Below are 24,914 nucleotides of genomic sequence, written 5' to 3'. Positions count from 1 at the left end.
TTTTTAGCAAAATGCTACAAAAAATTCTTAATACTTTTTATTAGAATTGAAATTTGATCTTACAAAACACATTCTTATATGGCTAAAAAATAATGAAATAAACATTTTTGTACTAGAATGTCTACACATGGACCAAAAAATAAATCCTCATAATTTTTTACTGTACTATACAATTGAAGATAACTTTATATATTTAAAGTATATGTTGTTAACATTATTGCATTTGCTGTGGCTTGCATTTTCTATTCAGAAAAAATGTTATTCGTGTATCAGAACAGGACTCCAGCAAGCATGTTACCTGTGCATTAGAGCACAGTTAATGTGTTTGCCATCAGTGTGGCTATCTACATTGCTTATTTTCTACCTAAGGTATACCTGGAGGGTGTTTCAGGAGTCAATGCCCATGCAGCCTGGTCCATGACCAGGTCTCACGGTGGATCAGGGCCTGATCAACCAGACTGTTACTGCTGGTTGCACATAAATCAATGTATAAACCACAGCCCGGTTGGTCAGGTACTGACTTTAGGTGCCCATCCAGCTCCCTCTTGAAGATAGCCAGGAGTCTGTTGGTAATTCCCCCTATGTATGCTGGGAGGTAGTTGAACAGTCTTGATTCATTTATCATATCAACCCTGAAGCACAGCACTTGAAGTACCAGAAGGAACAGTACATTTAAGGAATTTTATCTCAACATTTAGCACTTCACAAGCCACTTCTCTGACTATAAACACTTTCTCCCAATATGTAGATGGTTTATCCCAGTTTTCCCTTCACATGTTACATGTGGATGATTCAATAGTTTTCTTGAGTTAATTTATGTTACTATCATCAATGCCAGATAATTCACTTGAACTGCCAGCATCAGAATGGATCTCATTTGGATCATCTGTATTTGAAACAAGGTTCTATAACTGGTGCCACTTTCTTCTTTTGGAGATATTTTTTCTTTTCTTGCCTCTTGTTTTCATCTTAATGCCCCATGCATTAAGACCCGATGCCATTTCTGTGGCTGAAGTGTTTGATTACGTTCAGTAACTGCAACAATAAATTTGCACATGCATACATTTTATTAGACATTTTCTCTCGCTTCACATTCTGAGTGTCTGTGGTTCGATCCCTCACAAGGGTGGAAACATTGGGCATGTTTCCTTACAACTTGTTGTCTCCCCGTTCACCTAGCAAGCAAGTATTAGCTGACTGGTATGAGTTGCTTCCTGGAGATGAGACTGAAATATCCAAATAAGACAGTCCTCAATGAAGCACTGACTTTCTTGGGTTATCCTAGATGGTTAACCCTCCAGGTTAAAAATCCCAACAAATCTTATCTTACATGTTCAGGGGATTTGTTGATACTGGTGAAGAGCATTTGATTTAAAGGATTAGAGATATACTGGGTCTTCCCTTCCTCTGATCAAACCTGATTATCTACCATTATGGGTTTGGCGCTTTGCCATAAATACAAATTGTAATAATCTACAGGTGTTTGAGGCCAGGTGATCCACTACCAGTTATATTTTTATTTACTTAATTCTTGCAGGTTTGTGCATCCGGGATGAAGTCAATAATGCTGGCTTCGCAATCATTGATGTGTGGGTCACAGGAAGTGATGGTTGCTGGTGGGATGGAGAGCATGTCCAACGTTCCTTATTACATGATGCGAGGTGACTCTCCCTATGGAGGTGTCACACTTCACGTGAGTCCTTTCTCTACGTTTTTCTGAAAGCCTCAACCCTTCTTTTTCACTTTAATAGAATTTCTTGCTGCTCCATAACTTTGGGTTTCTTCCAGTATGTGTGAGTTTTACTTATTTTTAATAAGAATAAGAACAATAACAGTAAAATATTTTGATGACCTGTTCTTTAACCCTTTCATTATCATGATCCCTGAAATTAAAAGTGCTGACAGTGTTGCAGTTTAAAAAAAATCTGAAACAGTAGAGAATCTTTTTCTGAAATTTATGATAACAAAAGCTCAAAATTTTTTGGAAAGCTTATGGAATTAACTAGGTGCAAGGTTAGAGATCTGGGTACAATTTGTGCATTGACAATTTTGCTCACTTTGTTTTATTTTAAGCCAGTTCCATTGCCTAGTTAAACCACATCCTTAGTTATTTCATTAGTACAGGAGGGTCCTGCATATACTGCACCTTCTTTTTGTTGTTCCATGTTTTCATTGGCTTAAAATTGAGCCATTGTCCATCATGTTCCATGTGCTGGTGATAGTCACCGGCGGATGGAACAGTGGCTCACTTGAAAGCCAGTGAAAACATGGAACCCTGAAAATAGGCACTGTAGATGCAGGGCCCTGTGTATGGTATGACTTCTGTTCTGTCAATTGAACACAAGAAATTGCCCATTTACCAATCAGAACTATCCTATTAATGCACAGAAGTCAGTATGATGGCTAATTTTACACAAAATAAAACAAATTCCATTTTAAAAAAGAATCCAGAAATAAACTCTATGCATTCCAGCTACTAAAGCAACCTATCCTCTGTTCACTTATAAATTAGCTTGGACAATAGCTCTTTCAATGGCCGTCATGGAGAACTGTGTCATGTTGAAAATAATCCTGTTTTCAGCAATCCTGTTTAAAATACAGTAGACCATTGTTTAACCCTTTCAGGGTTTCTGACGTACTAGTACGTCTTACGCACCAGGGTTATTGACGTACTAGTACACGTAAATTCTAGCGCCTTCAAATCTAGCGAGAGAAAGCTGGTAGGCCTATATATATGAAAGAATGGGTCTATGTGGTCAGTGTTTACCTGGAGTTTACCTGGAGAGAGTTCCGAGGGTCAACGCCCCCGCGGCCCGGTCTGTGACCAGGCCTCCTGGTGGATTAGAGCCTGATCAACCAGGCTGTTACTGCTGGCTGCACGCAATCCAACGTATGTGCCACAGCCCGGCTGGTCAGTTACCGACTTTAGGTGCTTGTCCAGTGCCTGCTTGAAGACAGCCAGGGGTCTTTTGGTAATCCCCCTTATGTATGCTGGGAGGCAGTTGAACAATCTCGGGCCCCTGACACTTATTGTATTGTCTCTTAACGTGCTAGTGACACCCCTGCTTTTTATTGGGGGGATGTTGCATCGTCTGCCGAGTCTTTTGCTTTCGTTGCGAGTGATTTTCATGTGCAAGTTTGGTACTAGTCCCTATAGGATTTTCCAGGTGTATATAAACGTACAGAGGAGGATGACAAAGATGATCCCATGTATCAGAAATCTTCCCTATGAGGATAGACTGAGGGCCCTGAATCTGCACTCTCTCGAAAGGCGTAGAATTATGGGGGATATGATCGAGGTGCATAAATGGAAAACAGGAATAAATAAAGGGGATGTAAATAGCGTGCCGAAAATTTCCAGCCAAGACAGGACTCGCAGCAATGGTTTCAAGTTGGAAAAATTCAGATTCAGAAAGGATATAGGAAAGCTCTAGTTTGGTAATAGAGTTGTGGATGAGTGGAACAAACTCCCGAGTACAGTTATTCAGGCTAAAACATTGTGTAGTTTTAAAAATAGGTTAGATAAATACATGAGTGGGTGTGGGTGGGTGTGAGTTGGACCTGACTAGCTTGTGCTGCTGGGTCTGGTGCAGTGCTCCATCCTTGAGTGGAGATGATCAGATTGGGTGGGTCATTGGGCTAATCTGGGGGGAGTCATTGGTCTAATCCGGGGGGGGGGGGGGACATGGACCTTCTCTGCATGGGTCAGTAGGCCTGTTGCAGTGTTCCTTCTTTCTTATGTTCTTCTTTTAATGCCACTAGGACCAGCTTGAGAGTCACTGGACCTCTGTCGCACAACATATCTGTCCATAGAGCTCTGTACCTCCCGTTCCTTTATGATTTCTCTAAAATGGGCCCAACATTGTCATTGTAATAGTCACCAGCACAGCTTGCAATAGCTGTGTTAGGGTGATTTTCATCCATAAAGGTTTGCAGTTCAACCCACTTTGCACACATTTCCTTAATCTTTGAAGTAGGCACAATGGATTCCACAACTGGCATAGGCGTCTCAGGGTTAGCCCCAAACCCTTCAAAATCTTTCTTAATTTCCATACTAATTCTCACCCTTTTTATCACAGGGATGGCACTAGAAGCTGTCTTGGGGCCCATGGTGACTTATTTTGCAGGTGCAATCACTAAAAACGCTGTGATAATATGAAATGTTCCGATTCTATGTTTGGATGCGACCGCGGTGGCTGGCTTGTAAACACTGCGCAGGCCACACGTGGACGCATCTCGAACGGAACGAATCGCGTTGGTCGAGTTTTTTAGCACTAGTTGAGGCAAATTTTTTTCGTTAAAATGTATCGCTAGTCGGATTTAACATTATACGATGCCATCGTTGGTTGAGGGTCCACTGCAGTTCTACTAGTAACCCCTTGAATATTCTACAAATAACCTCCTTAAAGTGAAGATCTGGCTATTTGTATTTCTATTTCTAACTGTACTTGTATATTAGGACAGCTTGCCGGTGTACGTTCCTGTTTTGTATTGTTTGTGTTTGATAAGGGCGCCTAAAAGCCCGTCTGTTTACAGTCTGCTTTATTGTCCAACGAATCCGTTTGAAACCGGTCAAGGGTTCGGATCAGACAAGGGTTCGGATCAGCCAAGGGTTCGCAACCAGTCGGATCTGATCAGTGGGTCATTTATTTAAAACATATCTGGTCGGTGATTTGGGCTAACACATGAAGGAACTACTGGAAATTAGATTGATTAGATTGATACAAAAGTCTAACTTGCGTTTTGAAGAACCGGTGATTACTGGCAGCTCCTACAATGACGAATGGTCGAGACCTTTATTTATGGCCTGAAGGATTATCGGTCACTGTATCTAGCTTTTCTAGGTTTTTTCCATCTCCACCACAACAAATGCTATATTATCACTATAGTTGATTGGTGAAATTATTGGAGGAAAGACGCTTTTTCTGGAGTGATCTTTGCTTTTCGTTTTGTATATTGCGACCGCTGGTAACTACAGGCTATATGAATTTCACTGTATACGTCTGGTATTTCAAGAATGGAGAAAAAACTAATGAAAGACACTCCACTCCACTAAGTACCATTATATTACTGGTTAGTTGCATTATGTTACTGGTTAGTGCAGAGTATAAAAAAAAATCCTGCCGCACACAGTGCATAATGAGAAAAAAAAATTTTGACCGTGTTTTTGGTTTAAAACAGCGACTTTGCAGTGTACTTTTGTATGGTATTTATGGTTGTATTCTAGTTTTCCTGGTCTCATTTTATAGAATGGAAGACATATTACAGAAATTGAGATGTTTTTGATTGGTTTCACAATGAAAAGTACCTTGAAATTGAGCTCAAAGTAGCAGAAATGTTTGATTTTTGCCAAAGTTCAAAAGTAAACAAATCATGCCACGTGTCCAATACACGTCAACTGGTGAGTCTAATATTCTTTCACAAGTGCACTGATATTATTTATACTATTTCTACACTAATGCAGTAGTCTGCATAACAATAAATCTTCTATTTTTTGTGAGAATAAAAATTCAAAGTGGAAAGCAAAAGAAATGTAAGAGGGGCCTGGGGACGTGACTAATGAACAGAGAAAATGTTATTTTAGTGCCAGGAATGTCTGTCTTGTTTATTCTGGACCCTATTTGGAAATTGGCATCTTTTGAAATTTGTCTGAAATTGGCAAAATTGCCAATTTCTGACTATTGGATAGTTGAAATCGGTAAATGGGTGGTTTCTTTTACTCATTCGATAGAAAAAAATGGAGTTTAGCAAAATAGTTATGATTTTTGTCGACTAGTACACTGGAATTGGCCGAAAACAGGGCTCAAAATGGGCAAAATCGCAGATGCGTAAACATCGTCGAGACCTCTAACTTCAAAAGAGCATAATTCCATAAGTTTTCCATCAAATTTCATGCTTTTGGTGTCATTATGATCGGGAAAAGATTCTATAATTCCGTAAGGATTTTTTTTTTTTTTTCCAAAAAATTTTCGACCCTGAGAACAAGTTTAGAAGAGGGCCTCTTGACCCTGAAAGGGTAAACATGGTAGTTACATTCCTGAAAATGCCGTGTTAGACAAAACCGTGTTAGACAAACTGAAGAACTTGTGGGAAAAATAGGGTTATGCTCCTGGGAGCCCCCAAAAAGCCAAACAACTTTTTTTGAGACCTCCAGATCTTACAAAAATAAAAGGAATATGTAATTGTACTGCATTGTCGTGATGTATTGTGTTGTTTTGACTGCTTAAGACTACAAATGCAACAGAAATAATAGTATTTCTTACCTTAAATTGTGGGTGCTGGTGTTTGTCGATGATTGTGAAAAAGTGAAAAAGTATAAAGTCATTCAGTTAGTCAGTCAAGTCATTCATTCAATCAGTCATTCAGTCAGTCAAGTCAGTAAGTCATTCGGTCAACTCAGTAAGTCATTCCTTCAGCAAGTTAAGTCAGTCAGTAAGTCAGTCAGTCATCACACACTCATATTTGCCTCATTCTTTTTGTACAAAATGACGCTTCATTCTGGCTACAGGCTATCTCTTGTCTAATATCTCTGTTTTCTTTGTTAATTCTAAGACTTAAATGCTTAAACCTTTTCTTGCAACTTTCAGCAACACTTGTATGCCTGCTGGGTGCCATGATTGCTTGGCAGATTTAAGATATGGCAATCAATACGTATCTAAACAAACACAGCGAGCTACTGGCACAGGTTCATCCAACATGCGTATGAACTGAGCTGAAGGCTGGGAGGGTGGTGAGGGTGGCTGATGCTGGTGGGGGATGGCAGTAGCCCATCCCGCCCCGCGGGATGGGCGCTCAAAATGTTTTCCCTCCCACACCCGTATTAAATTAATTTTACAACGTGTTAAACAGAAATATGCCGCAATTCTTCAATTGTGCTATAATTAAAATGTGCAAGACAAAACCGTGTTAAACGATGGTCTATCGGTGGCCTGGTGGTTAACGCTCTCGCTTCACACGGTGAGGGCCTGGGTTCGATTCCCAGCCAGAGTAGAAACATTGGACGTGTTTCTTTCAACCTGTTGTCTATGTTCCCCATCAGTAAAATGAGTACCTGGGTGTTAGTCGACTGGTGTGGGTCGCATCCTGGGACACTGACCTAAGGAGGCCTGGTCACAGACCGGGCCGCGGGGGCGTTGATCCCCGGAACTCTCTCCAGGTAAACTCCAGGTAAATCATGTTGAAAATAATTCTATTTTCAGTTAAAACAACCCTTGATGGTGGCAAACCACTCAAGGTCTGAGGGAATAAAAATATCCTCCCCTTCCTAGGATTGAACCTGATTATGGTACTTCCTATTTCCTTTCTTTCTTTCAACACACTGGCCATATCCCACCGAGGCGGGGTGGCCCAAAAGGAAAAACGAAAGTTTCTCCTGTTACATTTAGTAATATATAAAGAAGAAGGGTTTACTAGCCCCTTGCTCCAGGCATTTTAGTCGCCTCTTACAACACGCATGGCTTACAGAGGAAGAATTCTGTTTCACTTCCCCATGGAAGTAAGAGGAAATAAACAAGAACTAGAAAGAAAATAGTAGAAAACCCAGAGGAGTGTGTATATATATGCTTGTACATGTATGTATAGTGCGACCCAAGTGCAAGCAGAAGCAGCAAGACGCACCCGAAATCTTGCATGCGTATGAGACAGAAAAAAAAAAAGGCACCAGCAATCCTACCATCATGTAAAACAGTTACAAAAGTGCATATATATAAACTAATTTATATGGCTGAATTATGTTTAAAATACCGAATGATGCAAAGTGAGAAACTACTTAGAAATAAGAAAGACAGGTAAGAGGTTAATCTGTACAATATTTCCAGTTTGATGAGTGGTAAAAGTTGAAGTAGCAGTGAAACAGAACACAATTACCATTTAAAAAACATAAGATTCAGTACAAAAGGAAAAAGGTTAATCTTATTCCTATTTCCTGTGGACTTAATTAAAGCTCTGTAAAACAATTAATAATAATTAGTCACGGAATGGGTGGGACTTGAACCCGTGGCAAGTGTGTCTAAGTGGTTAGCACATTGGCCTGTGGGTCATTACACGTTATTATGATTTCATGAGTCATTAATAACAATATTTTCAATAATCTCTTCTACCACAGGATGGTATTTTGCATGATGGGCTGACGGATTTTTACAATAAAATTCACATGGGAAACTGTGGGGAGAACACGGCAAAGAAGATGAACATTACTCGTGAAGAACAAGACGAATTTGGTAAGGCAGAAAAAAATTGTATACTAGTTCCCATTTGCTGTTGCTTTGGGAAAGTGATATAACTGAAGCACAGTTTTTGAGAAATTAAGTGAAGCTGGCAGTATCTGACGGTGTGCTCAGGGTGACATTGTAGTAATGCTGACAGTATATTCAGGCTGACATTGTGCTAGTATTGACAGTGTGTTCAGGGTAACATTGTGCTAGTATTGACAGTGTGTTCAGGGAAACATTGTACTAGTATTGACAGTGTGTTAAGGGTAACATTGTAGTATGTACTATTGACAGTGTGTTCAGGGTAACATAGGGCTAGTATTGACAGTGCATTCAGGGTAACATTGTGCTAGTATTGACAGTGTGTTCAGGATAACATTGTGCTGGTGCTGACAGTGTGTTTAGGGTAACATTGTGCTGGTACTGACAGTGTGCTCAGGGTAACATTATGCTAGTATTGACAATGTGTTCAGGGTAACATTGTATTAATATTGACAGTGTGTTCAGGGTAATATTGTGCTAATATTGACAGTGTGTTCAGGGTGAAAATTGCTGTGAAGTGAATCATAAGCTTTTTTTATTTTCAAATGCATATAAAAGCCTGATATGTTTATGCTATCATATATTAAATGAGCAATAGAGCTAGGCTGAAAAAATGCATATCCAGTACACACATTACTTAAAGTATAATTGTCCTTAGTTTATAGTGAGTGGTAAATATATTTATAGTAGGAAGTCTGAATAAATGAAGAATGGGTGTAATTGAAAACCGCGGCATTAACAAAATGCTGTAAAGCAAAGCACTGTAAAGTGAGGCCCTCCTATAGATGGACCCGTCGGCATTGTAGGTTAGTAGAGTTATGTATGTAACAGCAGTTTGACAAGAGTGTGTCTAATGTTTTTAGATATGCTTTATTCAGTAATTACAGTTGTTTGATATTTCCATGTTCAGTTAGAGCTTGTTAATGTATAGATAATTGTGGATTTTAAGGTCTGTGAAAATTAATATGAAGTTTATTTCCAGAAAAAATTTCAACAGTTATAAATAATTGGTGGAATGGAGTACAATCTAACTGGAAAAACTGCTGTTTACTCTGAACATTTTGGGCATCCTAATACATCCTGCTTATACAGCAGGTTTGGTTCCAGGCTACCGATGTAAAGCAAAAATCGCTGTAAAGTGAAATATAGCCTTTATTCACTTTCAAATGCATATAAAAGCCTGAAAACATGTTTACACTATTATATATTACATGAACAATAGAGCTACGCCAAAAAAAAAAAAAAATGCATATACAGTACACACACATTTTCATCCTTAGTTTACAGTGAGTGGTGAATATATTTATTGTAGGACGTCTGAATAAATGAAGAATGGCTATAATTGAAAACTGCTGCATGAGAGAAATGCCATAATGTGAAGTGCTGTAAAGTGGGGTCCACTTGTATATACTTATTAAGATTTAAGCATCTGAATGCTGATGATGTGCTCTTGTTCCAAGGCAGTCAGCAGAGTAGTCTGGTCTGAGACTAGGCTACATGAGTAGAAGATCCCTTGAAAGCAGTTACTAGCTTGTACCTTCCCCATGCTTAGTTAATACTTCATTACTTACTGTTTCCTGGGTGCTGTAGGACCTGGTGGTTTTAGAGCTTACCAGTGAATATAATGATGATAATGTGGGCAGCAAATCAATATTTAGAGTGCATATACATATACAGTATTATTTATTGAGAGATGTATTATGTTGTGTATTTTTCAAAATAATTTGTAGTTTGACATTTCTGTATTCAGCGAGACCTTGTTGGTGTACATATATCTATTTATGCATTTTCATTTCGTAATTAACTAGGTTATCTGTGTGTTGAATTCAGAGTTAGTTGTTCATTAACCCTTTGACTGTCACAAACCCCTTTCTGAAACTGTCATTCTTTGTCGCAAAATTTTTGAAAAAAAAAAGAATTATTTTTTCTTATGAAATCATAGAGAATCTTTTCCCGATGGTAATGACACCAAAAGTACGAAATTTGGTCGAAAACACGGAATTATGCTCCCGCGAAGTTGGCGGTCTCGGCGACGTATACGCATCGGCGATTTTGCCGACTTTGAGCCCTGTTTTTGGCCAATTCCATTGTTCCAGTTGACCAAACTCATAGCTATTTCTTTAGAACTTCATTTTTTCTATCAATTGAGTATAAGAAACTGCCTATTTACCGATTTGAACTACCGAATAAAGTGGTCAGAAATTGCCAATTTGGCCAATTTCACGCAAAATAAAAAAGATGCCAATTTCAAAATAGGGTCCAAAATAAACAATGTAGACATACTTGGCACTAAAATAACATATCTTCTGTTCATTAGTCACATCTCTAGGCCCCTCTTATATTACTATTGCTTTCTATTTTGATTTTTTATTCATACAAAAAAATACAAAATTTACTGTTATGCAGACTACTGTATTATTGTAAAAATGGTATAAATAATATCAGTGCGCTAGTGAAAGAATATTAGAATCCCCAGTTGACGTGTATTGGACGTGTGGTATGATTTGCTTACTCTTGAACATCAGTAGAAATTGAACATTTCCGCTACTTTGAGCTCAATTTCAAGGTCGTTTTCATTGTGAAACTAATGAAAATCATTGCTATTTCTGCAGTATGTTTTCCATTTTATCACAGAGCATGAAAATGAGAATACACCGATAAATACTATACAAAAATACACTTCAAAGTCAGCGTTTTAATAAAAAAAAAATGGTCAGTTTTTTTTTTCTCATTATGCACTGCATGCTGCAGGATTTCTTTTTTATGTGGTGCACACTGACCACACAAACCCATTCTCTCACATGTGGGCCTACCAGCTTTCTCCTGCTTGATTTGAAGCCGCTAGAATTCTTTCTTTCTTTCAACACACCCGCATCCCACTGAGGTAGGGTGGCGAAAAGGAAAAATGAAAGTTTCGCCTTTTAAATTTAGTAATATATACAAGAGAAGGGGTTACTAGCCCCTTACTCCCGGTATTTAAGTTGCCTCTTACGACACGCATGGCTTACGGAGGAAGAATTCTGTTCCACTTCCCCATGGAGATAAGAGGAAATAAACAAGAACTTGAAAGAAAATAGAAGAAAACCCAGAAGGGTGTGTATATATATGCTTGTACATGTGTGTGTAGTGTGACCTAAGTGTAAGTAGAAGCATCAAGGCGTACCTAAAATCTTGCATGTTTACGAGCCAGACAGAAGACACCAGCAATCCTACCATCATGTGAAACAATTACAGGCTTTCTTTTTACACTCGCTTGGCAGGACGGTAGTACCCGCCTGGGTGGCTGCTGTCTACCAACCTACGACCTAGAATTATTGAGTATACCTATGTCCGGAACACTGGCTCGTAAGACGTATGTATACGACCAAAACAGTCAAAGGGTTAATTAGATTATTTGCTGTGTTAACTTTAAAATTAGAAGATATGAAGCTTATAACATCAGAAAAAAGTGTTGATATGAATTATTGAATAACATTAAAAAGATGATTTGTCTTTCTCATATATTATGACCGAATTCAAAACTATCATTAAGATTTAATTTAGAATGTCCTCAGAGATATATATTTAAGTTATATTGTTGAGTCTGAAAATATGCAGTGGACCCCTGGTTTTCGGCCGATGCGAAAATCGTACAATTCGAATTTCAAGCACTTTCTTGGACGAAATTTTCCCCCGGGTTTCTTGCATCCATTTGGAAATCGTTGGTACGAGACGCGTGTGCCTGGGCCACTCATACGTTCGTGACTCACTCTTGGGCGCATTAAAAGTCTTATTTTAAGTTAATATAGACATTTTCATTAATCCATCTATGATATTTTCTTCAAAATTATGTAAGAAACACGTTACATAGCATATAAACATGCAATGTTTATATGCGGTGGAAGGTAAACATTACATTTTCTCTGGCCCAGCATTAGAGAAAACTGTATGAATCTGTGTTGGCCCAGTAACCGTCCTTAATACATAAGCTTTTGTGTACAATTCTCGGCATGAGTTATTTATTACTTCTCCTTTTGTTTATGATGGCATCTAAAGGTAGTTGTTAGAAATGATTAAACTCAGTGAACATGATACTATGTCGATGGTAATAATATGGCTGTAAGCCGCAGTGTATGTATCTGGTAGGTATTTATTTATTTTTTATTTATTTATTTATTTACAATTTGAGCACACATACAGAGGTACAAAAAAATACAGATAAGAGCAGCATGCCAAAGCCACTTATACTATGCATAGCATTACGGGCTGGCTTAAAATTAACTAAAGATTAACTAAGCAATGATGAAATCAGTGATAAAACATTAATGTAAACAGATTACTATAAAGCACAAGTGTTTTACATTGTTGTACATTCAGTCGTATGGAGTATTCTGTTAGGTAGTGTATTTAAAAAATAATGAAGTTAGATTGGGTTTTAGGTTTAACATTTATGTGATATAATTGTGAGAAACATTTAAGATATACAATTTATAAGGTTCAGTTATTCAGTATTTATTTGGTTTTGGGTGAGTAAGTGATCTTTGAGAAGAGACTTGAATTTATAAACAGGTAGTGTTTCTTTTATATTTACAGGTAATGAATTCCAGATTTTAGGGCCTTTTATGTGCATTGAGTTTTTGCATAGTGTGAGATGGACACGAGGAACATCAAAGAGTGATCTATGCCTTGTGTTATGGTCATGTGTTCTGTTGAGGTTGGCAAGGAGATGTTTGAGGGGAGGGTTAATATCAGAGTTAAGTGTTCTATGTATGTAATAGGTGCAGTAATAAGTATGGATGTTTTGTATGGTGAGTAGGTTTAGTGTATTGAATATTGGTGGAGTGTGCTGCCTGTAGTGAGAATTTGTTATTCTAACTGCAGCCTTTTGTTGGGTAATTAGTGGGATGTAGTCTGCCTGGGACTAAAAATAAATACTACAGGTACTCACCAACAAGAGTCTTCCATAAAGGTATGTAATGTTCATTTATCATTAAAATTAGTCATTTAAATTTATTTCTCATTGTTTTCTGTATGTAAAACTATAGTGGTGTAAATATTATGCAGAAAATTCGGAGTGTGGAAATTAGGAGAAGGTGTGGAGTTAATAAAAGCATTAGTCAGAGGGCAGAAGAGGGGTTGTTGAGGTGGTTTGGTCATTTAGAGAGAATGGATCAAAGTAGAATGACATGGAAAGCATATAAATCTATAGGGGAAGGAAAGAGGGGTAGGGGTTGTCCTCGAAAGGGTTGGAAAGAGGGGGTAAAGGAGGTTTTGTGGGCGAGGGGCTTGGACTTCTAGCAAGCGTGCATGAGCGTGTTAGATAGGAGTGAATGGAGACGAATGATACTTGGGACCTGACGATCTGTTGGAGTGTGAGCAGGGTAATATTTAGTGAAGGGATTCAGGGAAACCGGTTATTTTCATATAGTCGGACTTGAGTCCTGGAAATGGGAAGTACAATGCCTGCACTTTAAAGGAGGGGTTTGGGATATTGGCAGTTTGGAGGGATATGTTGTGTATCTTTATACGTATATGCTTCTAAACTGTTGTATTCTGGGCACCTCTGCAAAAGCAGTGATAATGTGTGAGTGTGGTGAAAGTGTTGAATGATGATGAAAGTATTTTCTTTTTGGGGATTTTCTTTCTTTTTTGGGTCACCCTGCCTCGGTGGGAGACGACCGACTTGTTGAAAAAAAAAAAAAAAAAAATTGGGTGTCTGAAACGGTTTAATTGGATTTACATTATTTCTTATGGGAAATATTACTTTCGTTTTCAGCCATTTTGGATTTCAGCCAACCTTCTGGAACAGATTAATTATGAAAACCAGGGGTCTACTGTATTTGTGTTTTCTTCAGTAATAAAAAAGGTGGGATGGGCATGTTGGTCTGGTAATGGTAATGATGGTGGCTTTATTGGTGCTATAATGTTCACCCAAATGTGGTTCAGGGTGGAATACCTGGGGGGTGTTCCGAGTTGTGGATGTTTTTACAAACTTGGTATTTTTTGTAAGTGTTTATGCTGTATCAGTAAAGAGAAGTATGTGTAGTTGAGGTGGTTGCAGATTTAAAGCTCATAAGGCTTACAGATACTATTTAAAAGAATTCACAAACTGGGTGTATTTTTGGTTGCTTCGTGATCTGAGAAAAGTATTAGCATATCCCATGACCCCAGTCCCCTCAACCTTAACCTACCCAAGAGGAATAATAGTTGAGCTTCCAAAACCTCAGTAGGCAGAAGTTATAGCTCAGTCCTTCCAAGAGGTTCAGAAGCTGGAGATCAACACCTTGGTGAAGGTTCCTGAAGATAATGTATACTTGAAATGTACAGGTCTCCCTCAACATTCGCGAGGGTTAGGGGATCAAGAGCCTCGCAAATGTTGAAAAACCGTGAATGTTTGGTGCCCCAATATATTGTAGGGAAATATATTACAATACTGCTTAACTTGTTGAACCATGAATAATCATAAAATACATGAAAACGTTGTAAATTGTACTAAATATATACAAGTTATGCTTTAATAACGTATGTTATTTAATAACATGTATGTTAATAACATGTATGTTATTAAATACCACAGACTCCACCACTGCTTCCACCAATGCGAGTTCCTACTACCCTCCCTCCGACCCCCGCAACTGGCAGCCAGCCCTCCCACCTCTCAGTGTGGTGAGTGTTTTGTTTGTTCATTATTTACTATTAAACTACAGAATAAATAATGTAAACCTATTCATGACTGCATATTGGAATGGCTATTAGGAAAGGTATTAGACGGTGACATCATGTGTTTACTCTTGAACACAGCAAAGAATCGAACATTTCTGCTATTGCTAATAATAACAATAGTAATAATAATAATAATAATAATAATAATAATAATAATAATAATAAATATGATATAATTGAAGAAGGAAATTGTACAAAAATACGAGGGAGTGGTTGACACATCGTCAGTGTGACTTTGTTTATGCTGGAGTCAACATTAGTCTCCCTGCTCTTCCAAACATTTCACAATAATTCAGCGGTTGAGGCAGTGGTATTTAATAACATATATGTTATAAATAATAATAGTACATATTATTAATAACATGTATTATTATTAACATGTATGTTATTAAATACCATTGCCTCAATCACTGCCTCTACCACTCAGTCACACTCAATCTACAAGCACCAAACACAATGAATTATTGTGAAATGTTTGGAAGAGCAGGGAGACTAATGTTCACTCCAGCATAAACAAAGTCACACTGACAATGTGTCTACCACTCCCTCGTATTTTTGTGCAATTTCCTTCTTCAATTATATCATATTTATTATTATTATTATTATTATTATTATTATTATTATTATTATTATTATTACTATTGTTGTTATTAGCTGTAGCAGAAATGTTTAATTCTTTGTAGTGTTCAAGAGTAAACACATGATGTCACCGTCTAATACCTGTCCGAATAGCCATTCCAATATGCAGTCATGAATGGGTTTACATTATTTATACTGTAGTTTAATAGCAAATAATGAACAAACAAAACACTCACCACACTGAGTGGTGGGAGGGCTGTCTGCCAGTTGTGGGGGTCGGAGGGAGGGTAGTAGGGACTCGCAGGTGGCGGGAAACTTAAATATGATTTGGCGGCTGGGAATTTGGTGGCTGGGAATTTGGCGGTTGGGAATTTGGTGGCTGGGAATTTGGCAGTTGGGAATTCGCGAATGTGTGAAGCCCGTGAAAGTTGAAAACGTGAATGTTGAGGGAGACCTGTAGTTCATTAGGATTCTGATCACTGGCTTCTTTAATTAGAGGCTTGAGGAAGTTACTAGTTGTTGATGTGTAGCAGTCTTTATTCTGTTGTGTATTCTTGTAATTTATCATTAGTTTTGTTGGATAGCTTTACCTTGGGCATTTATCTGTGTTTATATTTTTTTCCTTTTCTTGCCAAGAGCACTTAAGGTTTGTGGAAACGAAACTGGGTCGACTTTTTTATTTGTTGACTGATTACGTTCAATTGTGATGTACTGATAGAAGCTTATATCGACCATGATTTGATGAAATGCCAGAAAGATCGGCCGAAAAGCAAATGGAAAAAAACAAAATTTATGAAAAATTGCATTTGGCAGGGCTCAGGGCCAAAGTGGTACTAGGAAAAGTGGTTTTTACACTTACTGCTAATAGAACACTTCTAATTCCACCCTCCCTCATTCCTAAGTTTGTAATAAACCCTATCTTCATTCTAAAAAAAAAAAAAAACCAGTTTGTAAGTTTCATGACATTTAGGAAGATATCGCCCTTGTTTACCCACACAAATCTGAAAGTATTTGGGATACGTCAAAAATCGGAATGAGATCATGTAGAGCAATCATTCTTCTATGTTTGTTGTGAAAATAAGGTCAATTTGTTCATGAATATTGGCTCTATGGCCCCAAATAGGTAAATAACTTTCTTCCGTGATAATGGCCGATACGCGCGGCTGCCCAGGTACATGGGGAAATATTTTTTCCCCAAAAAATTTGTTTTATTTACACTTTCCGTAACCTATGAGTGTTTATTACAGTTAACCATTGTAAACCTGTTTTCTCTCATTATAGTGACTAGATACTGGGTATATGGCCTTGAGATGGGATTTGTCCAAGAAGTTCTTTCCTCTCAGGCATCATATTATGCTATATATTATTTGTTCTGGAGTACTTTTAATGTTTCTATGCTGTTATTATATCACCTTATGTCATATTAGATCAATTGTGAGAGGTAAATAACCCTTATAATTGATATTTGCGTGAGTATAGAATATTTTGTTGGCTGGTGTGTGTCTGCCATATCAGCACTATTCCCAGGGGATGTTCCTGATTGGTTCCTAGACCATATTAGCTCCGTTCACTCCTCCATGATCTCAGATGGTGAATTTGTATTATATTAGACGTAAACATACAAGAAAATTATAAAAAAACACGGAAAAATGCTGCGTCAGTGCGCATTCTACGCAAGGCACTGTCACCATGCCTGTTATAAGTGACTATAATTCCTTGTAGAAACATCATATAATGATGATAATTATACCAGAGTGTTGCCAGAAACTTCAGCTATTTTTTGGTAAGAATAGCTCAAGTTTTGTATTTTTTCAATTTTTTTTTACTCTGCGCGCCGCATAAGCGCCTGGGGCCTAGTGATGTCATAGGTCAGAGCACTGTAAATCAGACATCTTCCTTATTTCATTCCTAATTATTAATTTCCATGCACAGATATTGTGTGTAGGATATGGATAGATACCTGGAGTTTACCTGGAGAGAGTTCCGGTGGTCAACGCCCCCGCGGCCCGGTCTGTGACCAGGCCTCCTGGTGGATCAGAGCCTGATCAACCAGGCTGTTGCTGCTGGCTGCACGCAAACCAACGTACGAGCCGCAGCCTGGCTGGTCAGGAACCGACTTTAGGTGCTTGTCCAGTGCCAGCTTGAAGACTGCCAGGGGTCTGTTGGTAATCCCCCTTATGTATGCTGGGAGGCAGTTGAACAGTCTCGGGGCCCCTGACACTTATTGTATGGTCTCTTAACGTGCTAGTGACACCCCTGCTTTTCATTGGGGGGATGTTGCATCGTCTGCCAAGTCTTTTGCTTTCGTAGTGAGTGATTTTCGTGAGCAAGTTCGGTACTAGTCCCTCTAGGATTTTCCAGGTGTATATAATCATGTATCTCTCCTGCCTGCTTTCCAGGGAATACAGTTTTAGGAACCTCAAGCGCTCCCAGTAATTGAGGTGTTTTATCTCCGTTATGCGCGCCGTGAAGGTTCTCTGTACATTTTCTAGGTCAGCAATTTCACCTGCCTTGAAAGGTGCTGTTAGTGTGCAGCAATATTCCAGCCTAGATAGAACAAGTGACCTGAAGAGTGTCATCATGGGCTTGGCCTCCCTAGTTTTGAAGGTTCTCATTATCCATCCTGTCATTTTTCTAGCAGATGCGACTGATACAATGTTATGGTCCTTGAAGGTGAGATCCTCCGACATGATCACTCCCAGGTCTTTGACGTTGGTGTTTCGCTCTATTTTGTGGCCAGAATTTGTTTTGTACTCTGATGAAGATTTAATTTCCTCGTGTTTAGCATATCTGAGTAATTGAAATTTCTCATCATTGAACTTCATATTGTTTTCTGCAGCCCACTGAAAGATTTGGTTGATGTCCACCTGGAGCCTTGCAGTGTCTGCAATGGAAGACACTGTCATGCAGATTCGGGTGTCATCTGCAAAGGAAGACACGGTGCTGTGGCTGACATCCTTGTCTATGTCGGATATGAGGATGAGGAACAAGATGGGAGCGAGTACTGTGCCTTGTGGAACAGAGCTTTTCACCGTAGCTGCCTTGGACTTTACTCTGTTGACGACTACTCTCTGTGTTCTATTAGTGAGGAAATTATAGATCCATCGACCGACTTTTTCCTGTTATTCCTTTAGCAGGCATTTTGTGCGCTATTACGCCATGGTCACACTTGTCGAAGGCTTTTGCAAAGTCTGTATATATTACATCTGCATTCTTTTTGTCTTCTTGTGCATTTAGGACCTTGTCGTAGTGATCCAATAGTTGAGACAGACAGGAGCGACCTGTTCTAAACCCATGTTGCCCTGGGTTGTGTAACTGATGGGTTTCTAGATGGGTGGTGATCTTGCTTCTTAGGACCCTTTCAAAGATTTTTATGATATGGGATGTTAGTGCTATCGGTCTGTAGTTCTTTGCTGTTGCTTTACTGCCCCCTTTGTGGAGTGGGGCTATGTCTGTTGTTTTTAGTAACTGTGGGACGACCCCCGTGTCCATGCTCCCTCTCCATAGGATGGAAAAGGCTCGTGATAGGGGCTTCTTGCAGTTCTTGATGAACACGGAGTTCCATGAGTCTGGCCCTGGGGCAGAGTGCATGGGCATGTCATTTATCGCCTGTTCGAAGTCATTTGGCGTCAGGATAACATCGGATAGGCTTGTGTTAACCAAATTTTGTGGCTCTCTCATAAAAAATTCATTTTGATCTTCGACTCTCAGTCTGGCTAGCGGCTTGCTAAAAACCGAGTCATATTGAGACTTGAGTAGCTCACTCATTTCCTTTCTGTCATCTGTGTAGGACCCATCTTGTTTAAGTAGGGGTCCAATACTGGACGTTGTTCTCGGCTTTGATTTGGCATAGGAGAAGAAATACTTTGGGTTTCTTTCGATTTCATTTATGGCTTTTAGTTCTTCCCGCGATTTCTGACTCCTAAAAGATTCCTTTAGCTTAAGTTCGATGCTTGCTATTTCTCTGAGCAGTGTCTCCCTACGCATTTCAGATATATTGACCTCTTTTAGCTGCTCTGTTATTCTTTTCCGTCGCCTGTAAAGGGAGCGCCTGTCTCTTTCTATTTTACATCTACTCCTTCTTTTTCTTAGAGGAATAAGCCTTGTGCATACATCGAGTGCCACCAAGTTAATCTGTTCTAGGCATAAGTTGGGGTCTGTGTTGCTTAGTATATCTTCCCAGCTTATATCGGTTAGGACTTGGTTTACTTGGTCCCACTTTATGTTTTTGTTATTGAAGTTGAATTTGGTGAATGCTCCCTCGTGACTAGTCTCATTATGTCGGTCTGGGGCTCCACGCATACATGTCTGAACCTCAATTATGTTGTGATCTGAGTATATTGTTTTTGATATGGTGACATTTCTTATCAGATCATCATTGTTAGTGAAGATGAGGTCTGGAGTTTACCTGGAGAGAGTTTTGGGGGTCAACGCCCCCGCGGCCCGGTCTGTGACCAGGCCTCCTGGTGGATCAGAGCCTGATCAACCAGGCTGTTGCTGCTGGCTGCACGCAAACCAACGTACGAGCCACAGCCCGGCTGATCAGGAACTGACTTTAGGTGCTTGTCCAGTGCCAGCTTGAAGACTGCCAGGGGTCTGTTGGTAATCCCCCTTATGTGTGCTGGGAGGCAGTTGAACAGTCTCGGGCCCCTGACACTTATTGTATGGTCTCTTAACGTGCTAGTGACACCCCTGCTTTTCATTGGGGGGATGGTGCATCGTCTGCCAAGTCTTTTGCTTTCGTAGTGAGTGATTTTCGTGTGCAAGTTCGGTACTAGTCCCTCTAGGATTTTCCAGGTGTATATAATCATGTATCTCTCCCTCCTGCGTTCCAGGGAATACAGGTTTAGAAACCTCAAGCGCTCCCAGTAATTGAGGTGTTTTATCTCCGTTATGCGCGCCGTGAAAGTTCTCTGTACATTTTCTAGGTCGGCAATTTCACCTGCCTTGAAAGGTGCTGTTAGAGTGCAGCAATATTCCAGCCTAGATAGAACAAGTGACCTGAAGAGTGTCATCATAGTGTATTCTCCAGTCTAGTAGGCTCTATTATTTGCTGGTTTAAATTGAATTTTGTGCAGAGATTTAAAAGCTCGTGTAAGTGTGAGTTTTCATCAGAGCTGCCTCCTGGTGTTATTTTAGATTGGTTTTTGTAGACCTGGGTATATAATAAAAGTACATCTTTGAAATTTTTAATTAAATTTTGTCACTCAGCATCCATCATTGTTTTGGATCAAAATTTTAAATATGGTATTAACAAAACTAATTTTATTTTTTTTTTACCACTGGAAGGAGAAACATTAACCATCACTTATTCAATAGCTAACTTGCCAGAAGTGTGCGAACATTAGAGTTGAAATGACCATTGAAATGACATTATGTAAGTTGACCTATACAGAGAACAGTCTTCATAGTGAAGCAACCTAACTTGCACACCTGCTTGTACACCAGGTATTCAGAGTTACAAGAGGTCTGCAGCAGCTTGGGCAAGTGGTGCGTTCCAAGATGAGCTGGTAGAAGTAACGGTCCCTGGGCAGCGTGGAAAGCCAGGCACAGTGGTCAAGGAAGATGAAGAGTATAAGAAAGTTAACTTTGAGAAATTTAAGAAGCTGGCTACAGTCTTCCAGGTAAACACTTTGGTTACTTTGAATGTTTAGGGAGTTATTGAGATTGCTCCATCTTGAGTATTTCTTATAATATACCAGTACTGAAATGTTAAAAGAATACCAGTGATTTGGTCTTATAAAAGCATTTTTTTTTTTTTTCAACAAGTCGGCCGTCTCCCACCGAGGCAGGGTGACCCAAAAAAGAAAGAAAATCCCCAAAAAGAAAATGCTTTCATCATCATTCAACACTTTCACCACACTCACACATAATCACTGTTTTTGCAGAGGTGCTCAGAATACAACAGTTTAGAAGCATATACATATAAAGATACACAACATATCCCTCCAAACTGCCAATATCCCAAACCCCTCCTTTAAAGTGCAGGTATTGTACTTCCCATTTCCAGCACTTAAGTCCGACTATATGAAAATAACCGGTTTCCCTGAATCCCTTCACTAAATATTACCCTGCTCACACTCCAACAGATCGTCAGGTCCCAAGTACCATTCGTCTCCATTCACTCCTATCTAACATGCTCACGCACGCTTGCTGGAAGTCCAAGCCCCTTGCCCACAAAACCACCTTTACCCCCTCTCTCCAACCCTTTCGAGGACGACCCCTACCTCGCCTTCCTTCCCCTATAGATTTATATGCTTTCCATGTCATTCTACTTTGATCCATTCTCTCTAAATGACCAAACCACCTCAACAACCCCTCTTCTGCCCTCTGACTAATACTTTTATTAACTCCACACCTTTTCCTAATTTCCACACTCCGAATTTTCTGCATAATATTTACACCACACATTGCCCTTAGACAGGACATCTCCACTGCCTCCAACCGTCTCCTCGCTGCTGCATTTACTACCCAAGCTTCACACCCATATAAGAGTGTTGGTACTACTATACTTTCATACATTCCCTTCTTTGCCTCCATAGATAACGTTTTTTGACTCCACATATACCTCAATGCACCACTCGCCTTTTTTCCCTCATCAATTCTATGATTAACCTCATCCTTCATAAATCCTTCCGCCGACACGTCAACTCCCAAGTATCTGAAAACATTCACTTCTTCCATACTCCTCCTCCCCAATTTGATATCCAATTTTTCTTTATCTAAATCATTTGATACCCTCATCACCTTACTCTTTTCTATGTTCACTTTCAACTTTCTCCCTTTACACACATTCCCAAACTCATCCACTAACCTTTGCAATTTTTCTTTAGAATCTCCCATAAGCACAGTATCATCAGCAAAAAGTAACTGTGTTATTTCCCATTTTGAATTTGATTCCCCATAATTTAATCCCACCCCTCTCCCGAACACCCTAGCATTTACTTCTTTTACAACCCCATCTATAAATATATTAAACAACCATGGTGACATTACACATCCCTGTCTAAGACCTACTTTTACCGGGAAGTAGTCTCCCTCTCTTCTACACACCCTAACCTGAGCCTCACTATCCTCATAAAAACTGTTTACAGCATTTAGTAACTTACCACCTATTCCATATACTTGCAACATCTGCCACATTGCTCCCCTATCCACTCTATCATATGCCTTTTCTAAATCCATAAATGCAATATAAACTTCCCTACCTTTATCTAAATACTGTTCAGATATATGCTTCAATGTAAACACTTGATCTACACATCCCCTACCCACTCTGAAACCTCCTTGCTCATCCACAATCCTACATTCTGTCTTACCTCTAATTCTTTCAATTATAACCCTGCCGTACACTTTTCCTGGTATACTCAATAAACTTATTCCTCTATAATTTTTACAATCTCTTTTGTCCCCTTTCCCTTTATATAAAGGGACTATACATGCTCTCTGCCAATCCCTAGGTACCTTCCCCTCTTTCATACATTTATTAAACAAAAGTACCAACCACTCCAACACTATATCCCCCCATGCTTTTAACATTTCTGTCATGATCCCATCAGTTCCAGCTGCTTTACCCCCTTTCATTCTACATAATGCCTTGCGTACCTTCCCCACACTTACATTCTGCTCTTCTTCACTCCTAAAAGATGGTATACCTCCCTGACCAGTGCATGAAATTACCGCCTCCCTTTCTTCCTCAACATTTAAAAGTTCCTCAAAATATTCTCGCCATCTACCTAATACCTCTAATACCTACCTAATACATCTACTAACTCCCCTACTCTGTTTTTAACTGACAAATCCATACTTTCCCTAGGCTTTCTTAACTTGTTTAACTCCAAAATTTTTTCTTATTTTCATTAAAATTTCTTGACATTGCCTCTCCCACTCTATCATCTGCTCTCCTTTTGCACTCTCTCACCACTCTCTTCACCTTTCTTTTACTCTCCATATACTCTGCTCTACTTATAACACTTCTGCTTTGTAAAAACCTCTCATAAACTAACTTTTTCTCTTTTATCACACCCTTTACTTCATCATTCCACCAATCACTCCTCTTTCCACCTGCCCCCACCCTCCTATAACCACAAACTTCTGCCCCACATTCTAATACTGCATTTTTAAAACTATTCCAACCCTCTTCAACCCCCCCCACTACTCATCTTTGCACTAGCCCACCTTTCTGCCAACAGTCGCTTATATCTCCCCCGAACTTCCTCCTTCCTTAGTTTATACACTTTCACCTCCCTCTTACTTGTTGTTGCCACCTTCCTCTTTTCCCATCTACCTCTTACTCTAACTGTAGCTACAACTAAATAATGATCCGATACATCAGTTGCCCCTCTATAAACATGTACATCCTGGAGCCTACCCATCAACCTTTTATCCACCAATACATAATCTAACAAACTACTTTCATTATGTGCTACATCATACCTTGTATATTTATTTATCCTCTTTTTCATAAAATATGTATTACTTATTACCAAATCTCTTTCTACACATAGCTCAATTAAAGGCTCCCAATTTACATTTACCCCTGGCACCCCAAATTTACATACTACTCCCTCCATAACATTTTTACCCACTTCAGCATTGAAATCCCCAACCACCATTACTCTCACACTTGATTCAAAACTCCCCATGCATTCACTCAACATTTCCCAAAATCTCTCTCTCTCTCCTCTACACTTCTCTCTTCTCCAGGTGCATACACGCTTACTGTAACCCACTTTTCATATCCAATCTTTATTTTACTCCACATAATCCTTGAATTAATACATTTATAGTCCCTCTTTTCCTGCCATAGCTTATCCTTCAACATTATTGCTACTCCTTCTTTAGCTCTAACTCTATTTGAAACCCCTGACCTAATCCCATTTATTCCTCTCCATTGAAACTCTCCCACCCCCTTCAGCTTTGTTTCACTTAAAGCCAGGACATCCAGCTTCTTCTCATTCATAACATCCACAATCATCTCTTTCTTATCATTTGCACAACATCCATGCACATTCAGACTTCCCACTTTGACAATTTTCTTCTTATTCTTTTTAGTAATCTTTACAGGAAAAGGGGTTACTAGCCCATTGTTCCCGGCATTTTAGTTGACTTTTACAACACGCATGGCTTATGGAGGAAAGATTCTTATTCCACTTCCCCATGGATATAAAAGGAAAAGTAATAAGACCAAGAACTATTAAGATAAAATCAAAGAAAACTCAGATGAGTGTGTATAAATAAACGTGTACATGTATGTGTAGTGTGACCTAAGTGTAAGTAGAAGTAGCAAGACATACCTGTAATCTTGCATATTTATGAGACAGACAAAAGACACCAGCAATCCTACCATCATGTAAAACAATTATAAAAACATACCTACAT

The 24,914-nt window shown here is 39.2% G+C and overlaps 1 protein-coding gene across 2 annotated transcripts in view; it reads left to right on the top strand.

The window, feature by feature from the left end:
* Nucleotides 1-24,914, top strand: part of Acat1 (Acetyl-CoA acetyltransferase 1) — a 62,173-nt gene that overhangs the window by 10,464 nt on the left and 26,795 nt on the right. For both annotated transcript variants that reach the window (XM_053790203.2, XM_053790204.2), the window contains exons 5-7: nt 1,538-1,693; nt 8,105-8,219; nt 20,982-21,157. In XM_053790203.2, coding sequence (XP_053646178.1) covers nt 1,538-1,693; nt 8,105-8,219; nt 20,982-21,157 — 447 coding nt within the window. The remainder of the gene's footprint in view (nt 1-1,537; nt 1,694-8,104; nt 8,220-20,981; nt 21,158-24,914) is intronic.

The sequence above is a fragment of the Cherax quadricarinatus genome, chromosome 58, assembly GCF_038502225.1.
Source record: "Cherax quadricarinatus isolate ZL_2023a chromosome 58, ASM3850222v1, whole genome shotgun sequence".
NCBI classification, from domain to species: Eukaryota; Metazoa; Arthropoda; class Malacostraca; order Decapoda; family Parastacidae; genus Cherax; species Cherax quadricarinatus.
The sequence above is the reverse complement of the archived record's forward strand: the minus strand, read 5'-3'. Positions and strand labels throughout refer to the sequence as shown.